This window comes from Gopherus evgoodei, chromosome 1 (genome assembly GCF_007399415.2).
Source record: "Gopherus evgoodei ecotype Sinaloan lineage chromosome 1, rGopEvg1_v1.p, whole genome shotgun sequence".
Classification (NCBI taxonomy): domain Eukaryota; kingdom Metazoa; phylum Chordata; order Testudines; family Testudinidae; genus Gopherus; species Gopherus evgoodei.
Window position 1 is genome coordinate 163,912,997 of NC_044322.1, and position 26,539 is coordinate 163,939,535.

The 26,539-nt window shown below is 40.7% G+C and overlaps 2 protein-coding genes across 13 annotated transcripts in view; one reads left to right on the plus strand and one right to left on the minus strand.

Annotated features, from left to right (window-relative positions):
* VPS26C (VPS26 endosomal protein sorting factor C) overlaps positions 1-22,257 on the plus strand; it is a 107,701-nt gene extending 85,444 nt beyond the window's left edge. For 2 of the 4 annotated variants that reach the window (XM_030577930.1, XM_030577884.1), the window contains one exon: positions 18,620-19,030. In XM_030577930.1, the coding sequence (XP_030433790.1) occupies positions 18,620-18,735 (116 nt within the window). In that variant the 3' untranslated portion in view covers positions 18,736-19,030. Of the gene's footprint in view, positions 1-4,280; positions 4,810-18,619; positions 19,031-20,200 lie in introns of those variants that run through there. The other 2 variants (XM_030577912.1, XM_030577921.1) reach the window with 2 other exon arrangements.
* The window catches only part of TTC3 (tetratricopeptide repeat domain 3), a 161,991-nt gene that overhangs the window by 33,151 nt on the left and 102,301 nt on the right, over positions 1-26,539 (minus strand). For 8 of the 9 annotated variants that reach the window (XM_030577844.1, XM_030577826.1, XM_030577810.1 and 5 more), the window contains 9 exons: positions 22,366-22,502; positions 19,041-19,358; positions 17,597-17,860; positions 16,710-16,756; positions 14,322-14,378; positions 12,860-12,936; positions 12,269-12,424; positions 6,573-7,488; positions 4,861-4,926 (listed from right to left, as the gene is read on the minus strand). In XM_030577844.1, the coding sequence (XP_030433704.1) occupies positions 4,861-4,926; positions 6,573-7,488; positions 12,269-12,424; positions 12,860-12,936; positions 14,322-14,378; positions 16,710-16,756; positions 17,597-17,860; positions 19,041-19,358; positions 22,366-22,502 (2,038 nt within the window). The remainder of the gene's footprint in view (positions 1-4,860; positions 4,927-6,572; positions 7,489-12,268; positions 12,425-12,859; positions 12,937-14,321; positions 14,379-16,709; positions 16,757-17,596; positions 17,861-19,040; positions 19,359-22,365; positions 22,503-26,539) is intronic. The other variant, XM_030577817.1, reaches the window with a different exon arrangement.

Below are 26,539 nucleotides of genomic sequence, written 5' to 3' on the forward strand. Positions count from 1 at the left end.
TGGAAACTATGGGGTGAGAAAAGATTGAACTGCCAGTTTCCCCAGGGTAGAAGGCGGAAATAACTGCAAGATGCACCTTTATAGACAAGATCACCAGGCCCTGCTCCTTGAGGGACCATAAATAGTCCAAGATAATGGGAACCGATACACCTTTGGGGATAAAGTTACGCTGAGTGCACCAGGGCGAGAAGCACTTCCAATTGGCGAGATATGTCATCCATGTGGAAGGCTTTCTGCTTCCCAGCAGCACCTGTTGTACTGAGGTGGAACAACGCAACATAGATTTGACTCAACCAGACAGCAGCCATGCTGTCAGATGAAGGGACTGCAGGTCCGGGTGGTGAAGCCTGCCGAAGTCCTGTGTTATGAGGTCCAGGCAGAGTGGCAGGAGGATCGGGTCTGCCATAGAGAGGTCGAGCAACAGGGTGTACCAATGCTTTCTCAGCCATGCCGGAGCGATCAGGATTAGTTGGGCTCTGTCCCTGCGGAGCTTGAGTAGGACTCTGTGGACGAGAGGAAAGGGTGGGAAGGCATAAAATAGGTGCTCCTTCCACGGAATTAGGACTGCGTCCAAGAGGGAGCCCGGGGAGCAACCTTGCAGGGAGCAGAACACCTGGCATTTCCTGTTCTCTCGGGAGGCAAAGAGGTCTACGTGGGGAAAACCCTATTTCTAGAAGACAGAATGGAGAATGTCTGGACGGATGGACCACTCGTGAAATAGGAAGGATCTGCTCAGTTCATCTGCCAGAGTGTTCCGGACTCCTGGGAGAAAGGACGCTACCAGGTCTATTGAGTGGGCTATGCAAAAGTCCCAGTTGTATCGCCTCTTGACAAAGGGGGGAGGATCGTGTCCCTCCCTGCTTGTTTATGTAATACATCGCTGTTGTGTTGTCTGTGAACACTGCAACACAACGACCCTGCAGATGGCGCTGGAACTCTTGGCACGCCAGTCGGACTGCTCTCAGTTCTCGGACAGCTATGTGTAGCGCCAACTCCCAAGACAACCAAAGGCCTTGAGTGCGCAGGTGCCCTAGGTGAGCACCCCAGCCGAGAGATGACGCGTCCGTTGTTAGGGATGCGGAGGGCTGTGGTGGATGGAACGGCAGACCTGCACACCCCAGGAACAATGTCAGCCACAAGTCGAGGGAGCCAAGGATGCTCAGTGGAATTGTGAGTACAGTATCTATGGAGTCTCTGTCTGGACGGTAGGCTGAGGCGAGCCACGTTTGAAGGGGACTCATGCGCAGTCTGGCGTGCTTTGTCACGAATGTGCATGCAGCCATGTGACAGAGGAGGCCAAGGCAAGTGCAAGCTGAGGTTGTCGGGAAGCTTTGAAGTCTTTGTATAAGTGAGACTATTGCCTGAAAACGAGGTAGAGGCAAACTGGCCGTTGCAAGATTGGAGTCCAGAGTGGCCCCGATGAACTCTATCCTTTGCGTAGGCACTAGAGTAGATTTTTCCAAATTGATTATCAGGCCTAGACGCGTGAATAGGTCCTTAATGATGCTCGCATGACTGGTGACTTGTGCCTCGGAGGTCCCTCGAATAAGCCAGTCGTCCAGGTATGGGAAGACATGTATTCGATGACGATGGAGGGAGGCAGCGACTACCGCCATACACTTCATGAATACCCGAGGGGCTGTGGAGAGGCCAAAGGGAAGAACCGTAAACTGATAGTGTTGATGATTCACCACAAAGCGTAGATACCATCTGTGCGGAGGGTAAATTGCAATGTGGAAATATGCATCCTTCATATCAAAAGCGGCATACCAATCTCCGGGATCCAGGGAAGGGATGATGGTCCCCAGGGATAGCATGCAGAACTTGAACTTTTTCATGAATTTGTTCAGTCCTCGCAGGTCTAGGATAGGCTGGAGGCCTCCTTTCGCTTTGGGGATTAGGAAATATCGGGAATAAAACCCCTTGCCCCTTAATTCCTTCAGTACCTCCTCTATAGCTCCCATTGTAAGGAGCCTCCGAACCTCTTGCAGGAGGAGTTCTCGTGAGAGGGGCCCCTGAAGGGGGACGAGGAGGGGGGTTGAGAGGGAGGGGGTGAAATAAACTGAAGATGGTATCCAAACTCCACCATGCGTAGGACCCAAAGATCCGAGGTTAATTGGGACCACGCAGGGAGGAACGGGGAAAGGCGGTTGTAAAACTGAAAAAGATCCTGGGAGTCAATTGGTACACTGCTCTCGGGCGCACCCTCAAAAGTTTGATTTGGGTCCCGCTGTTGGCTTGGTGGGACCGGAACTGTTACCCCCTTGAGGTCCAGACTGACATCTGCAGTTGGTACGACCTCGCCTTCTGGTAAAGTCTTGTCTTGGCCTAAGCGGGGGGTAAGGGCGCTGAGTTGGGAGCGGAAGGATCTTCTTTGAGTCTATGGCGTATGCGTTCCGAGCGAACGCATAATTACACGATGGTCTTTCATACTCTGTAGCCTAGGGTCCGTCTTCTGTGAGAATAGGCCCTGGCCATCAAATGGTAAGTCTTGTATAGTGTGCTGAAGCTCAGGTGGCAGGTCTGACACCTGCAGCCATGATATATGTTGCATGGCAATTCCAGAGGCGACCGTTCTAGCTGCCGAATCGGCGGCAACTAGCGAGGCCTGTAGGGAGGTCCGCGCTACTTTCTTTCCTTCCTCCAAGAGTGCTGTAAATTCCTGGCGGGAGTCTTGCGGGACCAGCTCAGTGAAGTTCCCTACTGCCTCCCAGGTGTTGTAATAATATCTACTCAGGAGGGCTTGTTGGTTCGCTACCCTGAGTTGGAGGCCTCCCGCGGAATAGATTTTTCATCCCAACAAATCCATTCGCCTAGCCTCCCTTGACTTAGGTGCAGGGGCTCGTTGGCCGTGGCGCTCCCGCTCATTGACGGACTGTACAACCAATGAACAGGGAATGGGGTGCACATATAAGTACTTATACCCCTTGGAGGGCACCATGTATTTCCGTTCAACCCCTCTGGCTGTGGGCGGGATAGATGCCGGGGATTGCCAGATGGTGTCTGCCTTAGCCTGGATTAAATGAATGAACAGCAGGGCCACTCTGGTTGGTGCCTCCGCCGACAATATACTTATCACCGGCAGCTCAGGCTCCGTCAAGGCAATCAACTCCCTTGCTGTAGAGAACGTCTCCGGCGTGGAGGGCACGATAAGCTCAACCGCGGCGTGTGCCGGGGAGCTGATAGGCACCGGACTCGACGGCTCTTGCGAGACCGGAATCAACAGCGCAGAAGACGTCGGTGCCGTGGCAGCTGACAGTGCCAGGCGGTCCGACTTAGTTAGGCGCTCTGACTGCGGCATAGGCACGGGAGCCGCAGGAGTCTTATGCTTCTTGATCCTTGGGGAGAGAGAGCGGTGCCGGGCAGGAGCCTGGGCCGGTGATGGCTGGCGTCGAGAAGTCTTCATGGTGCCCGTGCGCTTAGGTGCGGAAGAGGCACTTGTCCCTGGTGCGGCAGTCGGTGCCGAAGATGGAGGAGTTAGAGCTGCCTCCATCAGGAGCTGCTTGAGCCGAATGTCCCACTCCTTTTTCGTCCGGGGCTTGAAGGCCTTGCAGATGCGGCACTTGTCTGCGAGGTGGGATTCACCCAAGCACTTGAGATAGGAGTCGTGAGGGTCTCCTGTGGGCATCGGCCTATGACAGGCCGAGCATGGTTTGAAGCCCAGTGAACTGGGCATGGACCCCGGTACTGGGTATGGGGAAGGAGCTAATCCCCAATCCCTCTTAACTATATACAGTAACTACTACAAAGAACTAATAAAACTAACTAGAAATATAGAATATTGAACTATATACACAACAACAATTAGAAACAAGCGAATAGCTAGGGAGGTGGAGATCAGCTAAGCCATGCTCCACTGTTCCAACGACTGACACGGGCGGTAAGAAGGAACTGAGGGGCGGATGAGTCGGCAGGGGTATATATCCGGCGCCACAGCAGTGCCACTCCAGGGGGCGCCCTGCCAACCTACCAAGCGTTGCTAGGGTAAAAATCTTCCGACGAACGTGCACGCGGTGCACGCACACCTAACTGGAATGGATATGAGCAAGCACTCGAAGAAGAACTTTTGTTATAGCACTCAGTATCCTAGAGCAACAACATGAGACCACAATACATTTATAGGAAAAAGATTAATGTGAACTATGGTCCAAGATCTTGAAAAACTTTGTTGATAAAAGGTTAAAAAGACTTTGAATTCAACTCAAGAAACAAATACTGATTCAGCACTGAACTAGCATGAACATTTTGAAGGTCTATTAAACTGCCATTTAATATTACAGGGAGTTAGATACTCCTATCAACTTGATACGTCTACATCCCAGAATGGAGGGAAGTAATCATGCTCAGAATTGTTGGAAAGGAAGAATTACAAAATGCACCACTGAAACTGACTCCAATGTTTGAGCAACAACTAGAGAACCTGAGCTCCACAATTGCCACTTCTTTTTTCATTAGACCTCTATGAATTCAACATTATGACATACTAAAAAGCAGGTCCAAACAAGATGGATTGGGGGGGCGGGGGACCCAAAGGTCACTAAAATTCTCTGTTATTTTTAATGAGATTTATCCTTTCACTACTAAACTTTTTGGGGATGCTTTTTATCTCAAGCGCCTCTTGAGCTATACAAACGGAACATTTTCATGTAGTATGGGTCATTTAAGCACTCGTCAAAAAAATCCTATAATGATAGATTTTTAAGTTTTACTACTAAGTGACTAATTTGTTGAGTTAATAAATTAGCGAGATAATAAATTAAATGACACTGTGCACATCTCACTGGGTCCTAAATTCTTCCTTATCTAATTGGCAAAGACTTTCATATCAAATGTTGCCTAAGTAAAAATACATGTACTTACTTGTTGAGTTTCAAATGGATAAAAAGGCATGGTATTAGTGTCCTTGTCTGCTAATTCCTGATTTACCTAGAATACAAACAACCACTAGTTATTTAAATAAAAGTAAAAAATTGTATCCCATCTACACTTGTAACCAGTCCCTTCAAAGTTTTGTAGTGTAGATGGGCCTAACTTAAAGGCACATTAACATCTCTCTTAGATCATGAGTAGTTCCCATCTACCAGACTTGAAGAAACCACCTTGAGGATAACAATATTGTAAGTGAGTTCCCATAAATGGTTGCATGTGTAAGTGAATGTTGGATATTTTGGTTGAACTTTCTCCACTCTCAGGTCAACAAACAGATATTCATATTATGTTTAAAGAGCAATCCCTTCCCTCAGATTCCTTAAAAAGAAGCTTGAGTGAGCAAGCAGAGTTTCTCCGAAACCTCAGGGTAGGATTTTCAAAAGTATTCACAACTGGCCTCCAGCTCTTACTGAAGGCAGAGGGAGTTTTACCATGGACGTTGATGAGAACAGAGTTAGGCCAACACTGAATGCTTTGAAAAAACCACTTTGAGTTCAAAAAACAAATTATTACCATGAATAATGTGTAATGCCTGAAAATACAGTTTAACTATAAATTTGCATTTGATAATCTGTAGCACAGATGGCTCTAAAAAAGTTAACCTCATTAGGGACAGTGGTGATAATGGAATTCAACATCTTTGTTTTATCTCCACTAACTTTCAGAGACCCTAAGAAATCCCTAATATAGAGAAAATAGTTACTAAAAGTATTGTGCAGTTGCATTTTCCCACTGTACTAAAAAGTCTTAAAAGTTCACTTCTGCTGATCTTGCAAAGATTTAAATATGGGACCACTGAAAAAATATGTCATTACTAGGCACACGAGGGGTTCTTTTTTTTTTTCGTCAGTGTTTCATTATATGCAGGCATTAGTTTGAAAACTGTTTTCCAAATGGAAAAACAAGGGAGAACAATCTGATTTTCTTCTCTTTGGTTTGAAGAGAGATGAAGGCACATTTTTATTTAATTTATTTATGAAAATAGGCAAACCCACAATTTCTATAATACCTTCTCATTCCTATATAAATATCTGCCTTTTTGCACTAACATAACCAACTGATATAAATATAATTGTGAAAACATTAGTGAAGTGGTGTTGAGGAGCCTTAAAGGGACGAATCCTGCAAACAGTTAGCTTAAAGTACTATGCTTGTTACTATCTGCAGGACTGGATCCCAAAACAAAAAGTCAAATTTAGTCTTAGCTCACAGTGGACTAGTAAATACATAGATATTCTGAAATCTTGAATTTAGTGTATATTAACAAAAGACAACAATTTAAATGTCTATATGTTAAACTATTTTATAAAATACAGCTAACGTCTCATTAAGTACGTATCAATTTAAACAACCACTGAAATAAAAAAGTTACAGAACAAGAACCTTCCCCAACCTGTAAGATAAATTTTATACTGCTTGTGTAACTCTCTCCCTTTTCATGTATATTTTAGGCATAAAAAACTTCAAATGTCCCTTTAAAGTATTAAAGGGACAAATGTAAATGAGCTGCAAAAAGTGGTTGTGTCTGCACTGACAGCTCTAGAGAATTAAGTGTTCTATTTATCAAGAAAGAATAGGACAGGAAATTTAATGCATTACTAGTCAAAGATCCTTAAAAGAGTTTCTTCCTTTTAATTTCTTACCTGAATAGCTATCATCCTTGTAAGTGGAATGCTTTTCACTACAGGTGTATTTTTATTCTCAAATTCCATCTTAACAGCAGATAGATCATATTTAACTTCCTTAATACTGCTCATACCCTGGTCAAGATTATCTTCATAAGAGCTGTAGTCTGACTTCATCAATACATACTGAGGGTCCGGGTATGTTTGTATTTGACTTGGCATATGATTGCCAGATATGTACTCTCTGTCCGAAATTGCTGTTTTATCAATATCAAGAGGAGCTTCATAATCAGCATATATATAACTAGGCTGCCCAGCAATATCTGGAGTAGGAGGTATTTGAGAAATCATTGAGAACGTTCTTTCATTTTCATAACCCGAAGAAACCTTAGTCTGAGGTATATCATGATTATCAGAAATAGAGGAATGCAGTAATGCATTTGAAAAAGATAGTGGTCCTTCTATTGTATCAATACTCTGACTAGGGAGAGAATGCACTGAAATATAAGAAATATGTGAGGAATATCCCGTGACTGAATAATCTGGAGTTTCACAGTTTGCTACTGTAGTATTAGTAGAAATTGGCATATAGGGTTTAATATAAGACACTGGTTTGAATTCCTTAGCAGCTGGGTTTAACTGTAGTTTGCTCTTGGAATTTTCAAGACTATTTTGATAGGTTATGTGATTTTCCTCTTCATTTCTAGTATCTTCTTCAGTCTCAGTATTTTCCTTAAGCAGAATTGCATGTTTCATCAAACCAATCAGATTATCCATCATAACAAAATGAAGGGATTCCAGAAGGAAAGGTTTCAGACCACCTGCATCTTCCACAATCTTACGAGCTTCTGCAGGGAAATGTTCATATTCTCCAATTAACAATTTATCATCAATTTCCATGGGACCATGTTCCTCCAAGATCTGAGAGAAATAGCTTGGAAAAAAAAAACAGTTATACTCATTAATCCAAGCATTTTTCATTTCACTTTTAAGTCATACTTGATATTTACATTACTGTTTTAACAGTATCAGAGGGGTAGACATGGTAGTCTGGATCTGTAAAAGCAGCAAAGAATCCTGTGGCACCTTATAGACTAACAGACGTTTTGGAGCATGATCTTTCGTGGGTGAATACCCACTTCATGCATCTGACGAAGTGGGTATTCACCCACGAAAGCTCATTCTCCAAAACATCTGTTAGTCTATAAGGTGCCACAGGATTCTTTGCTGTTTTAACAGTAATTTCTACAAAGACAAATAGCATTAGTAATGTATTAAGAAACTTTTGAAATCAATTTTTTCAGAAAAAAACATTAAGAAACGCCTACTAATTCTAGATATTTGCTCTCTATACCTCTCTTACAAATTAACTTCTCCAAATACAGTGCCAATATAAAAAGGAGATGGCCACAGCTAAGAACTAAAATCATGATTTATTGTAATAAGCTGAAAAACAGAATTTCACAGTTAACACTTTATTTCTCCAAAGAGAAACTAGTGTTATATACTTTATCTGAAGGGTTAGCAAGGAAAAGATAGTACGTAACTAAGGCCTGGTCTACACTACACGTTTAAAGCGAATTTAGCAGCGTTAAACCAATTTAACCCTGCACCCGTCCACACAAAGAGGTCCTTTATATCGCTATAAAGGGCTCTTTAAACTGGTTTCTGTACTTCTCCCCGACGAGAGGAGTAGCGCTGAAATCGGTATTGCCATGTCGGATTAGGATTAGTGTGGCTGCAATTCGATGGTATTGGCCTCCAGGCGGTATCCCACAGTGCACCATTGTGACCGCTCTGGAAAGCAATTTGAACTCGGATGCACTGGCCAGGTAGACAGGAAAAGCCCCGCGAACTTTTGAATTTCATTTCCTGTTTGCCCAGCGTGGAGCTCTGATCAGCACGGGTGGCCCTGCAGTCCCAAATCCAAAAAGAGCTCCAGCATGAACCGTATGGGAGATGCTGGATCTGATCGCTGTATGGGGAGACAAATCTGTTCTATCAGAGCTCCATTACAGAAGACGAAATGACAAAAGCATTTGAAAAAATCTCTAGGCTATGATAGACACAGGCCACAGCAGGGACTCAGCACAGTGCTGCGTGACAAGCATAACGGAAAGCCAAAGAATCAAATAGACGCTCATGGAGGAAGGGAGGGGGGACTGAGGACTCCAGCTATCCCACAGTCCCTGCAGTCTCCGAAAAGCATTTGCATTCTTGGCTGAGCTCCCAATGCCTGAATGGTGAAAAACATTGTCCGGGGTGGTTCAAGGTATATCGTGTAAATTAAACTCCCCCCCCCCAAAAGAAAAGGGAAAAAAATCGTTTGTCATTTTTCAATGTCACCGTATGTCTACTGCATGCTGCTGGTAAACGCGGTGCTGCAGAGATGAAGAGCAGCATCCCCTTCCCTTCCTTTCCTGATGGCAGACGGTACAAAATGGTGGAAAACCATCATCATCCCATGAGTGCTCCTGGCTGGCCTCGGTGAGGTCAGCCAGGGGCGCCTGGGTAAAAATGGGAATGACTCCCTGTCATTCCTGGCAGACAGTACAAAATGCTGGGTAACCATCCTCATCATAGCAGCTGGAGCCTGAGCTCCATCAGCCGCCCCCCTCCCTTCGTATCTAAAGAAAAGATTCTGTACTCCCTGGACTATCACAGCAGCAGGTGGCTGTGATCCTCTCCACCCTACCCCTTAATGTCCTGCCTGGACTATCTTAGCAGCTGGAGGCTGTCTCCCTCTCATTTTATCTCGCTAAAAGGTCAGTGTTTCTTATTCCTGCATTCTTTATTACTTTATCACACAAATGGGGGAACATTGCAACGGTAGCCCAGGACGGTTGGGGGAGGAGGGAAGCAACGGGTGGGGTTGTTGCAGGGGCACCCTCTAGAATGGCATGCAGCTCATCTTTTCTGTGGGATCTCTGGGGCTCTGACATGGAGCGGCTGTGCTCTCTGGCTTTCTAGTAGACTTGCCCCATATTCTAGGCAGGACTGACTCTATTTTATGACACAACATAAAGAAGGGAATGACCTGGGGAGTCATTCCTATTTTTGTCCATGAGCCCCCAGCCGACCTCAGCGAGGCCAGCCAGGAGCACCCATGACAGCAGCAGACGGTACAAAAGGATTGTTAACCGTCACTGCCAATTTCCAATTGCAAACGGTGCAAAATGACTGATAACCATCATCACATTACCAATTTACAATGGCAGACGGTGCAGTAGGGATGGTAACCATCTCTGCTACCTTGCAAAGGCAAATGAATGCTGCTGTGTAGCGCTGCAGTACCGCCTCTGTCAGCGGCATCCAGTACACATACCGTGACAATGACAAAAGGCAAAACAGGCTCCATGGTTGCCATGCTATGGCGTCTGCCAGGGCAATCCAGGGAAAGGGCGCGAAATGATTGTCTGCCGTTGCTTTCACGGAGGAAGGAATGACTGACAACATTTACTCAGAATCACCCGCGACACTGTTTTTGCCCCATCATGCATTGGGATCTCAACCCAGAATTCCAATGGGGGAGCCTGCGGGATCTATGGGATAGCTACGGGATAGACCCACAGTGCAACGCTCCAGAAATCAACGCTACCCTCGGTACATGGACGCACACCACCGAATTAATGTGCTTAGTGTGGCTGTGTGCACTCGACTTTATACAATCTGTTTTACAAAACCGGTTTATGTAAAATTGGAATTATCCCGTAGCATAGGAATTATCCCATACCTGTATTTAGCTGAAGTACATGGATGTTAAAAACAAGGTAACTGGAAATGTAGGAAATAATAAAAGCTCAGAACCTAGGCAACATGTCACTGCAGAAACCACTGGGGTGATATTAAAACTAAGATAGCTATTTTAAGTAAGGTCAAGTCAAGTGAACATGAAAGGTAACAATCAAAATAAACCATATGAAATGAAAACATGCAGGAATATAGGATTCCTTGAGATTTCTGATGAAGTGTGCTATACAAGTTAGTTTTTCTACAAAGAGAAGAGAAACGTACCTTCACCTGCACTAAAACGCTTCAAAGAGGAATATGCTGATTAAACGACATGTCCTTTTTTAAAGAATGAAACCGCTCACACTACTCCATCAAACACCAACAAAACTCCTATCCACACTCCCAACACTATGCAGAAATAATACAGCTAAGGCAGTAACTGTAATCACCAGAGAAAGAACTGTGTGTGTCTAATCTTTCAAATTGTGTACAACAGTAATTACTCTGCAATAAACAGCCTGCAAAGTTGCACTGCTCAGAGTAGAAACCAAAAAAACAGAACTGTGACACAGTGTTCAGCTATTCAGCAGATTAACTCCAGACTAGAGACACTGGTTAATGTACGTTTGTGGGTAAAGTAGACAACACACACACTGTCCAATAAATTAGGCCTACAATTTGATGTGATCTTTGCATTACAGGTTCCAACTCTAAATTTTCTTTATAATTTGGTGATTGCGGCAATGAGATATTAAGACAAAGACACCCTTCTTTAAAACTGGTCATTCTGAATTACCCTCTCTCAGATACCCTCTACACAAACCATCTCTCTGCCATCACCACTGCTGTGTTGTGGGTGTTTTGTGTTCTTTTAAAGAACCTACTGCTTTTAATAACTTTTAAGGTTATTAAAAATATACAGAAAAATGTTTCTCTCTTAGGAGTCTGGTTTCTCTGACAACAATTTGTATACAGTCATTTCATTGTTTCACCTGTCCATGGAGATCTCGTATGCAGCAATAGAGAAGACAAAACAACATTTAGAATATACGGAAATGTTACTAATAAACCACAAAATTTGTCAGGACAACTCAAGAGGGAGGTGCAACAACAAAACTAACTGAAAATGTTTTTTGCAAATTGGCTAGATGTCAAGTTGAGAACATCAGTGTTAGACACAGTCAACTAATCTCACTGAAGTTTTAATTTCTGCTGGAAATATAAAATAAGGGAAAAGTGTGTCCATTCCGATCCCTGTGAATTATTCCTTGATGACACAGCTGCCATTTTTATAGTGAAGCAAATGAGATTTAAGTGCAAGTTAGTATGCCAACAACAGAGACACACATCTCAGGAAATTAGTAATAATATCAAAATCTTCCACTTCTAAGTCACTTGTTCAGCCTTAACAAAGGGCTGATAGAAATCAAATATTACCAACTGCCAGCTATCCTATGGCCTCTGAAATAAAACTGGTCATCTCTGTTCAGTTCCCAGCAGTCTGATGTCCACATCAAACCCAATACCACCACAATGTTTACATAGAGACCTTTTAACTCAAAGTTGAAACATATTAGAGGAGGAGGATGTTAGAACAGATGCTATGTCAGCAAAACAGATCAATTCTGCCTCCAAGGCTGTCAAGCTACCAGAAACAACCTCCAGCTTTCCCTTGAATGGAATTTCTTGTTCCCTTACATCAGCATTTATAGGGGTACAACTGGCTCTCAATTTAGGTGTATACTTCAAAAGTCTGAGGTATTAGCTATTATCAATTACACTCTAAACTTAAATTTTAGGATGTTTCATTTCTGTCTACTGGTTCAGCATTTCTTCCTTCAGAAAATACTATAGATTAAATCTCAAATGGATGATGCAGAATTTATCTTCATGTAAAATGGAAAATTCACCCAAATTAAAAAAAAACAAAAACAAACAAAGGCAAATACTTGAAATGACTGAACAGATAAGTTTATACCTACTCATATAAATTTTCACATGTTGGGTCTGGGTTATTATCCAAAAGCCTCTGATAATCATTAGTGTCTGAAACATTGTCATATAGAGCTTCAAATTCTTCCACTTGATCACGAAGATATTCTGGAATTATGAAAGGCTCACCAGGATTCATAAAACTTCTGTTGGGAAGAGAAATCTTATGATTTAAACAAAACAAAAAAAACAGACCTTGGTTTACTGGACTCATCCAATTGACTATTGCACAGGACCCAAGATTATTTGATTAAACTAATTTTAAAAGTTTTAATAGTAATATTAAGAGTGGCTTGGTACCTCTAAGCAACACCCTGAAAGTCTGAATTTCTTGGTATCAGCATTTTTTTAAATATTGTTTTTAGGCTAACTACAAAGCCTTTGTTAAGATTTTTTTCTACCCTTAAATTACTGATAAGTATCCTCAACCTCAACTTTCATCTTAATACATTTTTTGGTCCAATATCTGTTTACGATTTAAATCCTTCTGGGCAGGAACTGTATCTTTTCCTTGTTGTGTAAAACAGCACACTTCGGGGTGCTATACAAAAACAATAATAAAATTGCCTGCTGGTACTCACAATGTATTTTCTTCTGGAAATATACTGTCTTCTTCTCGGGTTAGTGCACCAACTCCACCAGATAGTACTAAAATAGGCTAGATTAAAAAATATATATATATATTTTTTTTTACTTTGCCACAGTATATAAAATTCAAAATATCTACAAGACAGTGATCCACCATCAGGAATGTAAGTGAATTATTTGTTTCAAATCCTGTTTTAGTTTGACATGTATTCAGATGCCCTATAATGAATTATGAAATTTGACCACCATGATTACAACAAAAGCTAGGGGACTCTGAGTAAGCCTGCCCAAAAATCCTTCCAGAATTACCGTATATACTCATTCATAAGCCAAATTTTTTTTAGTAAAAAAGGGAAGTACCAGAGAAGGGGGTCACCTTATGAAAGGGTATGGAGAGGGAGAGATGGGATACAATCCCTCCCCCCTCAAGAGAGGGAGCAAGAAGAGGCAGCACAGCCAGCAGAGACAGAAGGGAAGAGGCGGGGCCAGAATGTCTCCACTTCTGGCCACGCTGCTCTCCCCCCAGCCTCCGAAGCAGCTGCAGCTCCAGGGCTGGCAGGCTGCAGCCGTGCCGCCCAGCCCCGCCCCCAAGAGCAGGCTGTGGCTCCGCCACCCGGCCCCGCCCCCAAGAGCAGGCTGTGGCTCCGCCGCCTGGTCTGGCCAGCCGGAGCAGGCTGCAGCCACGCAAATAAGGTGGGAAGAGATAGGATTGGGAGAGTGTCGGGGTCCCGGGCTAGGGGTGGGGTCATGTGGAGGGTGGTCACAGGGGTTTGACGGGGTATCTAGTAATGGATTTGTTTTTTTTCCCCCTGAGCTTATAAGAGATACTTTCTGCTTTTTCAGTTACTAACATGTCCCATAAACACAATCAGAAGAACAAGGGGAAAACATTCCCTATGTAAATATTGTTACAGCTACACCCTCTCACAACGTGGATCTTCCTCACAGTCCCAGACACATTCACCTTTTGTTGATTATGTTACATGAAGCTGTTGAATTAGTAAAAGCTCCTGTGCCATATCTGATTTGTATTTCCAGTCTGAACTGGAGCCAAAAAGTGTATTTCAGCACTGAAGTAATCACAGTTGATTGTGTTCTCTCTCTATCTCTACGGTACTGAATTCGCTGCCCGCCCCCCTTTCCCCCCCATACTGAAGAGTGAGGAAATTGTTGGAAATGCTGATGTGGTCAGAACCATAGTTGTTTGTGAAACTATGAATATATTGCCTTTTACTTGCTGTTACTACAAATTTCAAATATTACTTTAATTGCTACTTACAACATGAATTGTACCTTAGTGACATTTTCTATCTAGGGACTTCTCTTTAACTTAAACTTCAAGAATATTTCTCAACACGGTATTTTGGAAAATACTCAGTTTTAGACTTATAAATACTACAAATTCAAATTTTTAGTAAATCGGTGTATAGAATAAGCAATACAATTATTACATACCCTTGATTCTTTTATCTTCTTCTTCCTATTTTTGTTTTTAACTTTGATACCATTAGTCTAAAACAGAAATATAAAGTCAATAGCTACTTATTAAGGAGAAGTTACCATGTGTTTCTTACACTGACACACACAGTTCTTCAATTAAAACTCTCCTATCGTTTGGAATAATAATTTACAGAGAACAACAAGCAGTGTTTTTTTTCACTTCTGGAAACCCACGTGGGAAAATAATTTGGCACAAGTCTTGTATTTAGACTGTTCCACTCACATGAGTTCTGTGTTTTCCTCATTCTCCACTGTTATTATAGGGAACATGGGTTTTAAAAAGAGAATTGACAATTTTTCTGTTTCTACTGCTTGTTCTCCACATGAAGCAATGATTCTGTTATGTGACAACTTCTCTAACAGTCCCCAGTGATGTCACAAACACCACAACTTCACTTAAGGAATAAGCTTCAGAAACAGGGCAACTGTTGACCATTTTGTTCACATGAAAAATATCTCTATGTGGTAAGTGAGGGAGGGAACTAAGAATTATCTTCACTTATTGTTAACAGGAACTGGGAACTGAATTGACACAACTGACTGAAAGATTATTTCCTTTCCATTTTTCTTTCTTTCTATTAAGGTATTTTTCTTCTCAATTTATGTTTAATATTGAAGTCTAATTTCCAACAACAACAATTATTTGTGGCAAATTGTAGCGATACTGTATGTCATTAGCTTACTTTGGTATATAAATAATACACCAAAACCCATAAATATTTTAATACAACAATATTTACATTACTCTTCAACTTTAGTTTCCCCTGAAACTGGAAAATAGTACATGGTTCCACATTCCATTGACATCTACATTCATTAACCTTGTCAAAACACCCATTATGTGTATCAGAAGTTAACTGTATTGCATAGGTGGACTAATTAGCATACAGAATAGATACATTTTTCAACCAGAATGCTTCAAACACATGAGCACCACAGACAAATGCATATTCTGTTATTCCACTTGGCAGAAAGATGATATTACTAAAGTTGTACGGTAGCAAACTAGCAAGATATGATTCAGAACAATGAACAGCAAAGAAGGCTTTAAGTATTTTTTTTAAATCATAGTTGTACTCTGAAAAGTGACTGTAAAAATGTCAGTGTGTAGTTCTCAGTTTGTCTTAAATGACCTGAGCAAATATGCTGAGGTCCTTAATAAAAAATATTTTTTTTTACAATAAACTTGAGATCTGATAGTCAAGCTGGGTTTTTTCTTTCCCCTGTCACTTACGATTTTGAAATGTATAGAAAGTGAAGTGATCAGAGTTACTGCTGGTTGTTGTCAATGTTACTACAAATAACACACATGCAAAGAGACCCTGAGTTCAATTTCAAATTCAAAGTTGGCAGTTAGAAAGAAAAAAACAAACAACAAAAGAAACAAAAGTATTTTACCTATAAAGTGGTAAATTTATCTGACCCACCACCACCACGCTATTTTTACAGTGATACTTTTCACATTGAAACCACACATTAGTTTCAAGTACTATTTCTAAAGCCCACATGAACCAGGTGGCTTCTTTGCTCTAGCAAAAAATAAAATAAATAAAGGGAGGGGGTATATTTGCCAAGTCACATTTTTCCTCGTAAAAAATCAGTCATAGATAGCTGGATTCCTCCCCACCCCTAATAAAGAGAAAACAGAAGAAAAGTTGTTTGGCCAAAATGCAAAATGAAATGCTGTGCTGTAAGATTTTTAAAAAAAAAAGAAAACCGAAGCTCTTTGTTCACTTCTTTAACGCTTTAAACTCCCCTTCTACTCCCTCCCCCCAACTCCACAGTTCCATTAAAGTTTTTTTATGCTTGTTTTTTAAATTACAAATATTCTGGTCTTGTTTCGATCATTTATGAATGGACAACTATGGGATGCCATCACAGTGACAAAAGACTAAAACCTGAGCAAATGAAAGAGAAAAGGATCATTAGCCTGACTGACTGTTTCACTGTTTTGTTACTATCTATTTCATTCAACCTCCTGACGGACACTTGGAGAAAATCTGCCTATTCAAAGATTCCAAACTCCATAACTGAGAGCTGAGAAAGCTCCCATACTTATTCTCCAGTCTTTTAAGGAATGACCCTCCAAAAACCAAGGATGACTTAATATTCACAATATTTCTCCTTTTTCTAATTGCTGATTGTTTTGTAAACCTTTCAGACCTTCAAAACAAAACAAAAAGAAACAAAACAGAAGTATGCAATTTTCACTTTCTATTTTGCAAGTCCCCTTAAAAGAACAGGAAGTGAGCATGCATCTTCATTATACTTTGTGTCCACTGTGATGGTTTACTGTTGAGTCTGTATTTGTTCATTTTTCAATGTAGTATTTAAAAAACTTACAGAGATATCTTCATTTTCCTGCTTCTTTAATATAATGCAAGGAACATCTATTGAAAGAAAAATATTAAATTACTTTAAAGAAAGTTGTAAAGTAGTACACAAAATATTAGATTCTGTAAATTATGAGATTTTGGGGGATAAAAAAAATTTAATCTTTAAAATATCTCCCAGAATAAAAAAAAAGTTATTTTTTAGAATTTCATTCCTGCCAAGATGGCATGCACATGGTTAGAGTTCAGCACTGGTTTTACTGAAACTATATATAATGTTTAAGGGTAAGCCCACGCATACGTCTTTGCAGGATTGGGACTTGCAAGTGAAACATGGTATCTCTCATTCTCACACAGCCTCGAGAAGGACTTAGCATTTCAAGGTACTCTAAAGTTAAACTTCTCCAAACTAAAATAACTTTATTCTGAAGACAGAACTCTATGAACTCCTTTAAAATAACTGCAGCAGATAAAAATTCTAACTTCTTAACAAGTCAAAAGTAAAACCTGCTGTACGCTGCATTTTGTATTCCCAATTTTTATAATCAGGAATCAAAGTAATCCCTTAAAAATAGCTGTCAATAATTTAAAGCTACTACAGGACAGCATTACAATAGAAATAATGCTAATTATTAGTTTCACTTGATTTAAATAACTCTGAACTGTACTAGCTGCATTCTTTTTTACATGCTCCTGCCTCTTTAGACTGTTCAGTCTTCAATATGGAACTTAGAAGATCCAATATGCAATTTATCGGAGAGGCTAATACTATCCCAAGATAGTATCATTTAAATTACAGTGTCACCACTTTCCTAGGATAATTCACAATAACATAGATGGGGAGTAATGGCAGGCACAAGAGGGCACTTATAAAAGAAATAAGCTGCATACATTTACCCATTTTATCAAAGAATTCGTCTAAAGCTTGATGCAGAGATGGAAATTTTTCTCTATTATCCTCTAATAGCCATATTACACAACGAGTTTCCTTCAATGATGCTTCATAGAAACACTTAAGTATTTCATTATCTTCGAAGTTGGTCAACACATTGCCTAATTTACTGCCATACTTCTCATTCCAGAGAATGGTTATAAAGCTAAGGTTAAGCTCTTTAACAATATCTCCATAACGAGAGAAAAAGATCTTTGTGGCTTCCAAACCTGAAATGAAAAAAGTTCAATTCAAGATTTAGGTTATTCCAATTTAGGGCTGAACATCTGACATCTCCTACAGAACAGTTTGCTCCAAAACCAGATGTAAGGCTGCCAAAATTGAAGATATATACTGTAGCCTTGAAAAGTACAAACAATCAGAACAAGTTCCAAAAAAAATGTCAATTTTTTACTCTACTATCAATTACGTAAATGTGTCTGTTGCCTGTCAAAGTAAAGGTAATGGAATCCAATTTTTAAAAACTGATTTTACCCCATTTTTGGCATTTATTACATATCTTATCCCATTTTACTTATAACATACATCCTACATTTTAATCAAACAACAAACCAAATAAAGCTCTATAGCAGGGCAACATTACCAAAATAGTTAGAAGCTGACTTCTTCAAACTGTAGTCAGCTAAACAGAACATTAGCATTCCAATTTGTAAGGCCAACACAATAAATAATTGGTTACTTTGTAGAAAATGTTTAGATTTATCCCTATTTTATAGATCATCTTCTCCATTCTGGATTTTAAAGAGACAGATTCTCCACATCTGATCCTCCCCTACTGGCAAAGTCCTGTACAAACCAGTTGCAAAGAGTCCAATACTTCAAATCGATTTATCTGTCACTTAAACCACCTTAATTTTAAGAACTTAATTAGCTATAGACAGAACAGTGTTTAATTCTAAACAATTCTATTCTGGAGAGTGACTTAAAATGCCACCTTATTATTCAGATGCATTTTGTTTGCATTGCAGGTGGAGCTTATCCGGCCGCATCACCCTTTTGCTCCGGCGGCATTCCTCCTGTCGCGCCTCCCAATAGATCGTCTTTCACACCCCCAGGGATGCATGCACCCCACTTTGGAAACTGAGGGCAGAATTTCTGCTGTAGAATATATGATTATGGATTACACCACAAGTCAGAAAGAACAACGTTTGACTTTAAGATTCTTGGTTGAGAGTGCAGAGCTGGCAACTAGGGATCTTTTAGACATCTTTTAATTTGTCAACTGAATAAATTCCATGTGAAACCAGAGACAAACATGGAACCTCATAATAACATACTACAGACTTGCTTTCCAGTAAATGGAAGAAAAAGAAAGGTGGAAAGCATGCTTAATTTTATAATTTCATCTGCAAATTAAGTCATCTTACAGTTATATGAAACAGGACCTACCAAAACTGTTCAGATCTTTTATCCACTCATGTAATTTGGGATCCACTTCCTCAAGCTCACTCAGCACATGGACAAAAATTCTTGTGTTTACTCTATTCTTCTTCTGAATTAAATGACTTATGAGCTGCTCCATCACTTCATTTGATGTACTGCTACTTGTGGAACACATGCTGTAATCCTCCTCACTGATTACCCACCAAGATAGTAGTTCACTTAGAAGTTTGGAAGTGTCATGTACACCAGTTTTCATCTGTTCAACATTCTGCAAAATATGCTGCAGGACTCTATCACTAGCAAATAAGAACCTCTGAACATGACCTATAACAAAATAAAGCAAGATTGTTATGTCCGTTTAGAACAGCTGCAAAACGGAATCAATCCCAAAATATAGATCAACTTTATTAAAAAACGTTTAAAAAATAATGTATCATGTGAACTGGAACTCAAATTTGGCTACAAGGGGTTCTACTTGCACTTGCTATAGACTAGGAGTAGGCAACCTATGGCACGCATGCAGAAGGTGGCACGCGAGCTGATTTTCAGTGGCACTCACACTGCCCGGGTCCTGGCCACCGGTCCAGGGGGCTCTGCACTTCAATTTAATTTTAAATGAAGCTTCTCAAACATTTTAAAAACCTTACTTACTTTACATACAACAATAGCTTAGTTATATATTGTAGACTTATAGAAAGAGACCTTCTAAAAACACTGAAATGCATTACTGGCACATGAAACCTTAAATTAGAGTGAATAAATGAACATTCGGCACACCACTTCTGAAAGGCCGCTGACCCCTGCTATAAACTAACAGAATTTCTCATACTGGTAATTGAATTTTAGATGCATAAGAAACTGATTTACAGAAGGAGAAAACCATACTTCCTCAATTAATATTAGAAAGAAAATTTTAACTACCAGTAATTTTAGCTTTAAATTACCACCACATGGAATGCATAGGCACCCTGGGTGCCTGGATGGAACTCTCCAGAGCAGCAATGACCAGTGTGGATGCATGCATCTGAACATTATGTTTTAAGGGTATTTATGGAACCTTGGCTTTATCCCTGCTTGAAAGTCTTTGCAAAACACAATGAAGAAAAGATGGGTGGCAAATGTGAGAACTACAGTCACTAGCAAGTAATCTTTCTTTCTCCTTCCAGAACTGCTTCTAACAGACTGCCACATGTGAGATTAACTAGCACTAACCACCTTCGAAGAAGAAGAGTCTGAAGATAAATTAAAAAACAACAGACTGAAGTGCTGCTCTCCCCCAGATTTGGGACCAGACCTACCCAAGTCTAAAGTAATGGTTGTGTGCATGTATGAACTGAGCACCAGACAGCAGCCTTACACATCTGTGATACATGTCTGAGAGATGCTGGTGATGATCATTTAGACCTGTTGGAGAGTACCCTATGTAAGGATATTTCAGGACTGATTCAATAGGCCCACAGATTACCTCACAAATCCAAGAAAAGCAGACAGATCCACTGCTTAGGCAGACAAAACCACTGCTTATGCTGAGTTCTTAGAGCCAAAAAACCAGGCTTCATTTGCATAAATACAAGACTACACCCCAGTGATCAGGTGGAAGGTAGCAGGCTGGTGAATTGGGACATGGGTGATTAGACTCGGGCTCAAATAATGCAATGTAGATCTCCTGCACAATGCAGGCCACAGAATCTCACCCACCCACTCCTGTAACATTGATCTTTTATGCACAATATTACATATCTTTTATCAACATCCTTTTATGCACTGGCTACCCCAAATCTTTCCTATTTCGTATTATTTATTGCCATACATGATGTTTCAAATCACACATTAAGTTACATAGCACATTGTTATTGCTAAAAAGGGAAGCAAAGCTATCAATCCTATTATTTGATAAGGATCTTCTTTGTTTTCCCCAGACACTCTAAAAAGTCAGTAATAGAATATTCAAGTGTTAATTTTTTTTTGCCAGGAATCTTTGTTCATACTTTTTTTAATCTCTAAAAGATTATACAGAACTCATAGCAACTACACTCAATGACTCAGGCCTACAAAAGCTGCATAGATATTGCTTATACATCTATGTATACACTGCTAATCAATTATCCACTAAATAATTATTAGGCCTTTATCATCTTACATAAGGTAGGCTCATCTAACATGCTTTAGTCTCTTACACCCTAAAACCTTTTGGATCGGATACACGTGCAAGAACAATACAGAGCACACCCCCTCACCCTTCATCCGGGCTTATAAACAGGTTTGATATAATTAAATGGTAGCTCTGAACTCTTAAACTCTCAAAGATATGTAACCTAGTTTCTCCAACATGGAATGAGGTTTCAGGGAAGAATAACTGCAGATTTGTGCATAGATTCAGATGGAACTTGGAAACCACCTAGGCAGAAACTTGGTTAAGGAACTACTCTTATGAAACATTATTTAAGGAGGACCAGCCAGTAAATCTTAGATTTCCCCTATCTGAGGTTACAGTACAAAGACCATGGATTGGAAGGGTAGATAATATAAAGATAACACAGAGGCTCAATTGTTGGTTCAACAAGCATTGGATTCCAACTCCAAGAAGGTGGAAACTAATGAACATTCTCCACAGATGATTTCTAATCCCCACTCACCTAACACTATTTCATTCTATGCTGCCTGGAGGGAAAAAAGGGTCCCAAAGGGGAGCAGGGAAGGGAAAGACTGTGCTCTGATTGCACCAAGGGCATGTGTTCATCCCATATGTGAGAATCTACACACACAATTCTCAAAGGAAAATTAAATTAAAGCAACTATCCACTATCTTTTCCACAACTAGTACATACAAAATAGTAAACTGTTTAATGTGAAACACAGTAGTATTTTATTTAATACTGTATTGTCTAATTTTAGAGAAGTCTATGAAAAGTAAATTAAATTCTAAATTAAAGCTTGCCACAGCCATCTTATCTCACCCATTTTTGGTAAATACATTTTCATTTGAATGTTAGCACTACAATAAATATGTAAAGAGCTATTCTGTTCTACACAGATTCTTCTACTGTGTTCATCACTGTAGTATTTGAGCATCTTCCCATAGGCATTGGCTAGGGCTCCTATGCACCATGGTAATGCAAATAATCAAGTAATTAAGCAACGTGACTATATAAGACACTCCAGATCAGTATTTATAATCCTTTCCTTAAAATAATATTCATATTCAATTCACTGAGGGTACATTAAAATTGCTACTTATGCTAATCAAAATATCCATTTGTTTATATAATGTATAGCAATACACTACAATACAAATGTATTCTATAATAAAATATCTTAAACTTCCACGTACCTTTATGACTATCATACTTAGATGTAGTATCTTCCCTTTTATTTTCTTCCATGCTATCTTTTGCTGAGTTCAGTGCTTCTTCTCTTACACGCTTTCTCTTCAATTTTTTTTCTTTTTTTATTTTTAGCTTCCTAGAACTGATAAATGGAACTGATAAGTGAGGCAAATCAGCCTCAACTATCAATAGACCATTTTTTCTCTGGCAGTTTACAAACCATACTCCACCTATTAGAACATTTGTCAGCTTACATTATACATTTTTCACAGTAGAAGTCATTAGTCAAACCATAGAGAAGTAAAATTTGAATATAGCTATTTCTTCAGTTAAAAAGTAATGGAGACCATCTACCTTCAGGCATACTGAACAACTTATTTGAAGCTTGTAGATGTAGACAGAATATCCTAAATATTTTACAATAATATCTATTAGAAGGAGCTGACTTTAAAAGACTCTGATGTAGCAAGCATGCCCATCTTTACATCTAACATTTACAAGATGTTGAATTATTTATAAATAAATGTTAAAAAAAAGTTCCTATGACCAGCTTAAATAACACAAGAAATCCATCTTTACACATGTATCTCTCATTATTGGAATTAATATTCCAAGTAATCTAAACTCCTACCTAAATGAAACCAGTTTAATGAATATCTCATTACTTCAGATAATTTTCCTTTTGTAACGAGATTAAGGAGAATAAAATACTGAGGATCTATACTGAACCTGTCCAATACATATTTACAGTTTGGATTTCCCAGGGTTCCTGTCTAATCAAACAAGTTTATCCTCTTACTATAAAGCACCAGTATTTACCACTCTGTCAAATATGTTGTGAGCAATAAATGCAAACTACTTTAGAGATATTACAGCAATGCCAAGACCATGCAAATCGAACATTCAAACGTAACCTGTATACACAATTCAGTTTTTAACCAGCATTTTCTTAGGATCCATATAGAATTTTTCAGTCAAGGAAATGCTCTAGGGTAGAGGTGCTCAAGCTTTTCCATACTGTAGTGCCCCTCCCATGTAGCTTGAATCTAGCCATTTCCTTCCTCCCACTTAACAATCTGAGACCGGTTGAATGGTTACAACCTCCAGATTGACCACTCATGTTCTAATGCAGCATTTCTCAACATTTTTATCAGGGACCAGCTTCCTGCCTTTCTAAACTATGTCTGGGAAATCTCAGGCAGTAGGAAGGAGGCTGCTATGGACTGGTTGTTCAGAAACACTGCTCTCGGCTGTATTCTCTGCTAGAAGTGCTCAACTTCCATAATAGCAGGTTACATAGCTGTAACAGGAGGGTCTTCAAGATATGTGGTCCCTATCTGAATTCTACTGCAGGTGATGCATGCATACCCATGCTCCTGGAGCCAGATAATTTGAAAGTCATGCCTGTTGGTCTGCGCATCAACCCTGGTTCACCTGGTGCCTCCGATCGAAAGGATAAAGGGCGGGATGGACATATCGCCTCTCCGATTTTTTCTCTACCACAAATCAGATAAGATGCAAAGCAGAGAGGAAGGAGGGCAAGTACTGGAATACAGACAGGGATTACACATCTTCAAGGACCTCCAATTAAAAGTAAGTAACCTTCTCTTCTTTGTCGAGTGATGGTCCCTATTGTACACCACTGTGGGTGATTGACAAACAGTAGGAGAAAGATGTGATGATGTACACAGTAGGGTTGAGTGGAGTACTGCCATCCCAAAGGAGGCATCAGCAGAAGAGTTCAGCACCAGGGCATAATGTACCTCCTCAAGAGATGCTATAGTCGTTGCTTAAGCCATGGTGGAATGACCTCTTAACTCCAGGGGAGGGATTTTTTTTGGGGGGGGGGGGGGCAGAGAGGGGGGAGTTGGAGTTTGAAAGCTGATAGAGTAGAATGGAGCCAGATATCTATTTGAAGATTCTCTGGTGGAAATGGCATGTCCGCCAACTCTTTCTGCTACAGCAACAAACAGTCTCCGGGATTTCCCGATTGGTTTTGATCTCTGCAGGTAGAAAGCCAAAGCTCGAGTGAGAGGAGTCTTCATTCTTCTGCAGAAGTGTGTGGCTTTGAGAAGAAAGCAGGTAAGTGTATGGATTGGTTAAGGTGAAATTCTGACTTTAGGCATGAATTTGGGGTGTAGAGGTAAAGAAACCTTATCCTTATGAAATACAGTATATGGAGGATCTGCCATCGTTGCTAGATCCTGGGGCGAAGAGGAAAGGGAAACAGAAAAATACAGGGGTATTGCAGTATGGAAAAGCTTGAGCTCCAAGTTTGCCAAACCCCCTCACATATGTGATGGCTACAAGAAAGGCAACTTCCATGGAAAGGAGGGAACATGGAACAAGTACAGCTCTACCTCGATATAATGCTGTCCTTGGGAGCCAAAAAATCTTATCGCATTATAGGTGAAACCGTGTTATATTGAACTTGCTTTGACCCACTGGAGTGCGCAGCCCCACCCCCACGGAGCACTGCTTTACCGCGTTACATCCAAATTTGTGTTATATCAGGTGGTGTTATATCGAGGTAGTGGTGTAATAAAGGCTCAAAGGGGGGCTTATTAGCACTGAGAGAATGAGATTCAGGTCCCACTGGGATGCAAGCATCTGAGCAGGTGGGAAGGTTCTTATTAACCCTTTTCTAGAACCTATTGGTTAGTGGGTGAGTGAAAACTGAGTAACCTTGAGAAGGTGGATGTGGTGGTGCCCTCAGCTGCTCAGGAAACATTGGGAGAAAGATTGGTGGGTGAGACAACATGTGTAGAAGGCTGAGAAACCAGAAGAGGGTGATCAGGATGACCCTCACTCTGTTCAGTGGGATCTTGCCTAGAGCTCATGGCAGGAGGTTGGTGGAGAGAAGGTATAGGTGAACCTGATCTTATCAAGTAAGAAGGAGACCATCGCCCTGGGAGTGGTGACCTAGGGCTCCTCTGGAGCAATATGTAGTGCATTTACTGTTTACTTGAGAGGTGAATAGATCCCTGGTTGGGATTTCCCCACAGAATGAAAATGTTGCAAAGTACCACATCATGAAGCCTCCTCCCACTCATGATCGATTGCAAAATGTCTGTGACAGTCTGTGAGCACATTCTGTTTTCCTGGGAGGTAAACTGCTGATTGGGTGATTTGATTGCTAAGGCACCAGTTCCAGAGGCCTCTTCCTCAATCCCCCTTTTTTGTTGATGTAGAAGACTGTTGTAGTGTTGTCTGACATTATAAGGACATGGTGATGGGAATGAATGGAAGAAAGAACTCACAAGCCTTCCATACTATCTGTAGTTCCAGGATATTGATGTGCATCCTGGCCTATCCAGATGTTCAAACCCATTGTGCTGTGTGGTTGTTCACGTAGGCTCCCCAACCTAGTAGGGATGTATCCATAATGATGGTCCTGTCTGGAGAGGAAGAGAGAAAGGGGACCCCACGCATATTTAATGAGAATCTGTCTGCCATAGGAAGGACGGCAATACCTTGCCAGAAACTATCACCATGTGGTTCATGGAATGACGGTTTATACCTGAAGGCAACAAAGATAAAGTCTTGCCAATAGGATGATGTAAGTGCACAAGGCCACATGACCAATTAGGGACAGACATGTTTTGCCTGGTATCTGAGGACAGTTTGTGATGTGACCTATGATATTGTTCATAGTCTGAAACCCGTCTGTGAGCAGGTACGCCCTTGCGCTGATATAACTTGGGGTTGCCCCAATGGCGTCTAGAGATTGTGTGGGGCAAGAGCAGATTTTTCCATGTTTATGCTGACTCCCAGTACAGAGCGCAAGTGTAGCATTATTCAACTCAATCCATAGGCCCTCCAGGTGTGGCAGCAAGGAGCCAGTCATCAAGGTATGGGAAAGACAAAAAGGCCATGACGTCAAATGTGGGCTGCAACAACTGAGAATATCTTGGTAAAGACTCTGGGTGCAGTTGCTATTCTGAAGGGGAGTATCTTGTACTGAAAATAGTTGGGGCCCACCATAAATCTGAGAAAATACTTGTGGGTGGAGTGGATATCTAAGTGAAAGCAAGCATCCTTCATATTGAGAGCCATGGATCACATGCCATTTTCTAAAGACAGAATTATTGCTGTTAATCTGACATGAGAAATCTGAGTTTGCGAATAAAGTGGTTGAGATGGTGGAGGTTGAAGACTGGTCTCCAACCACTCTTCTTT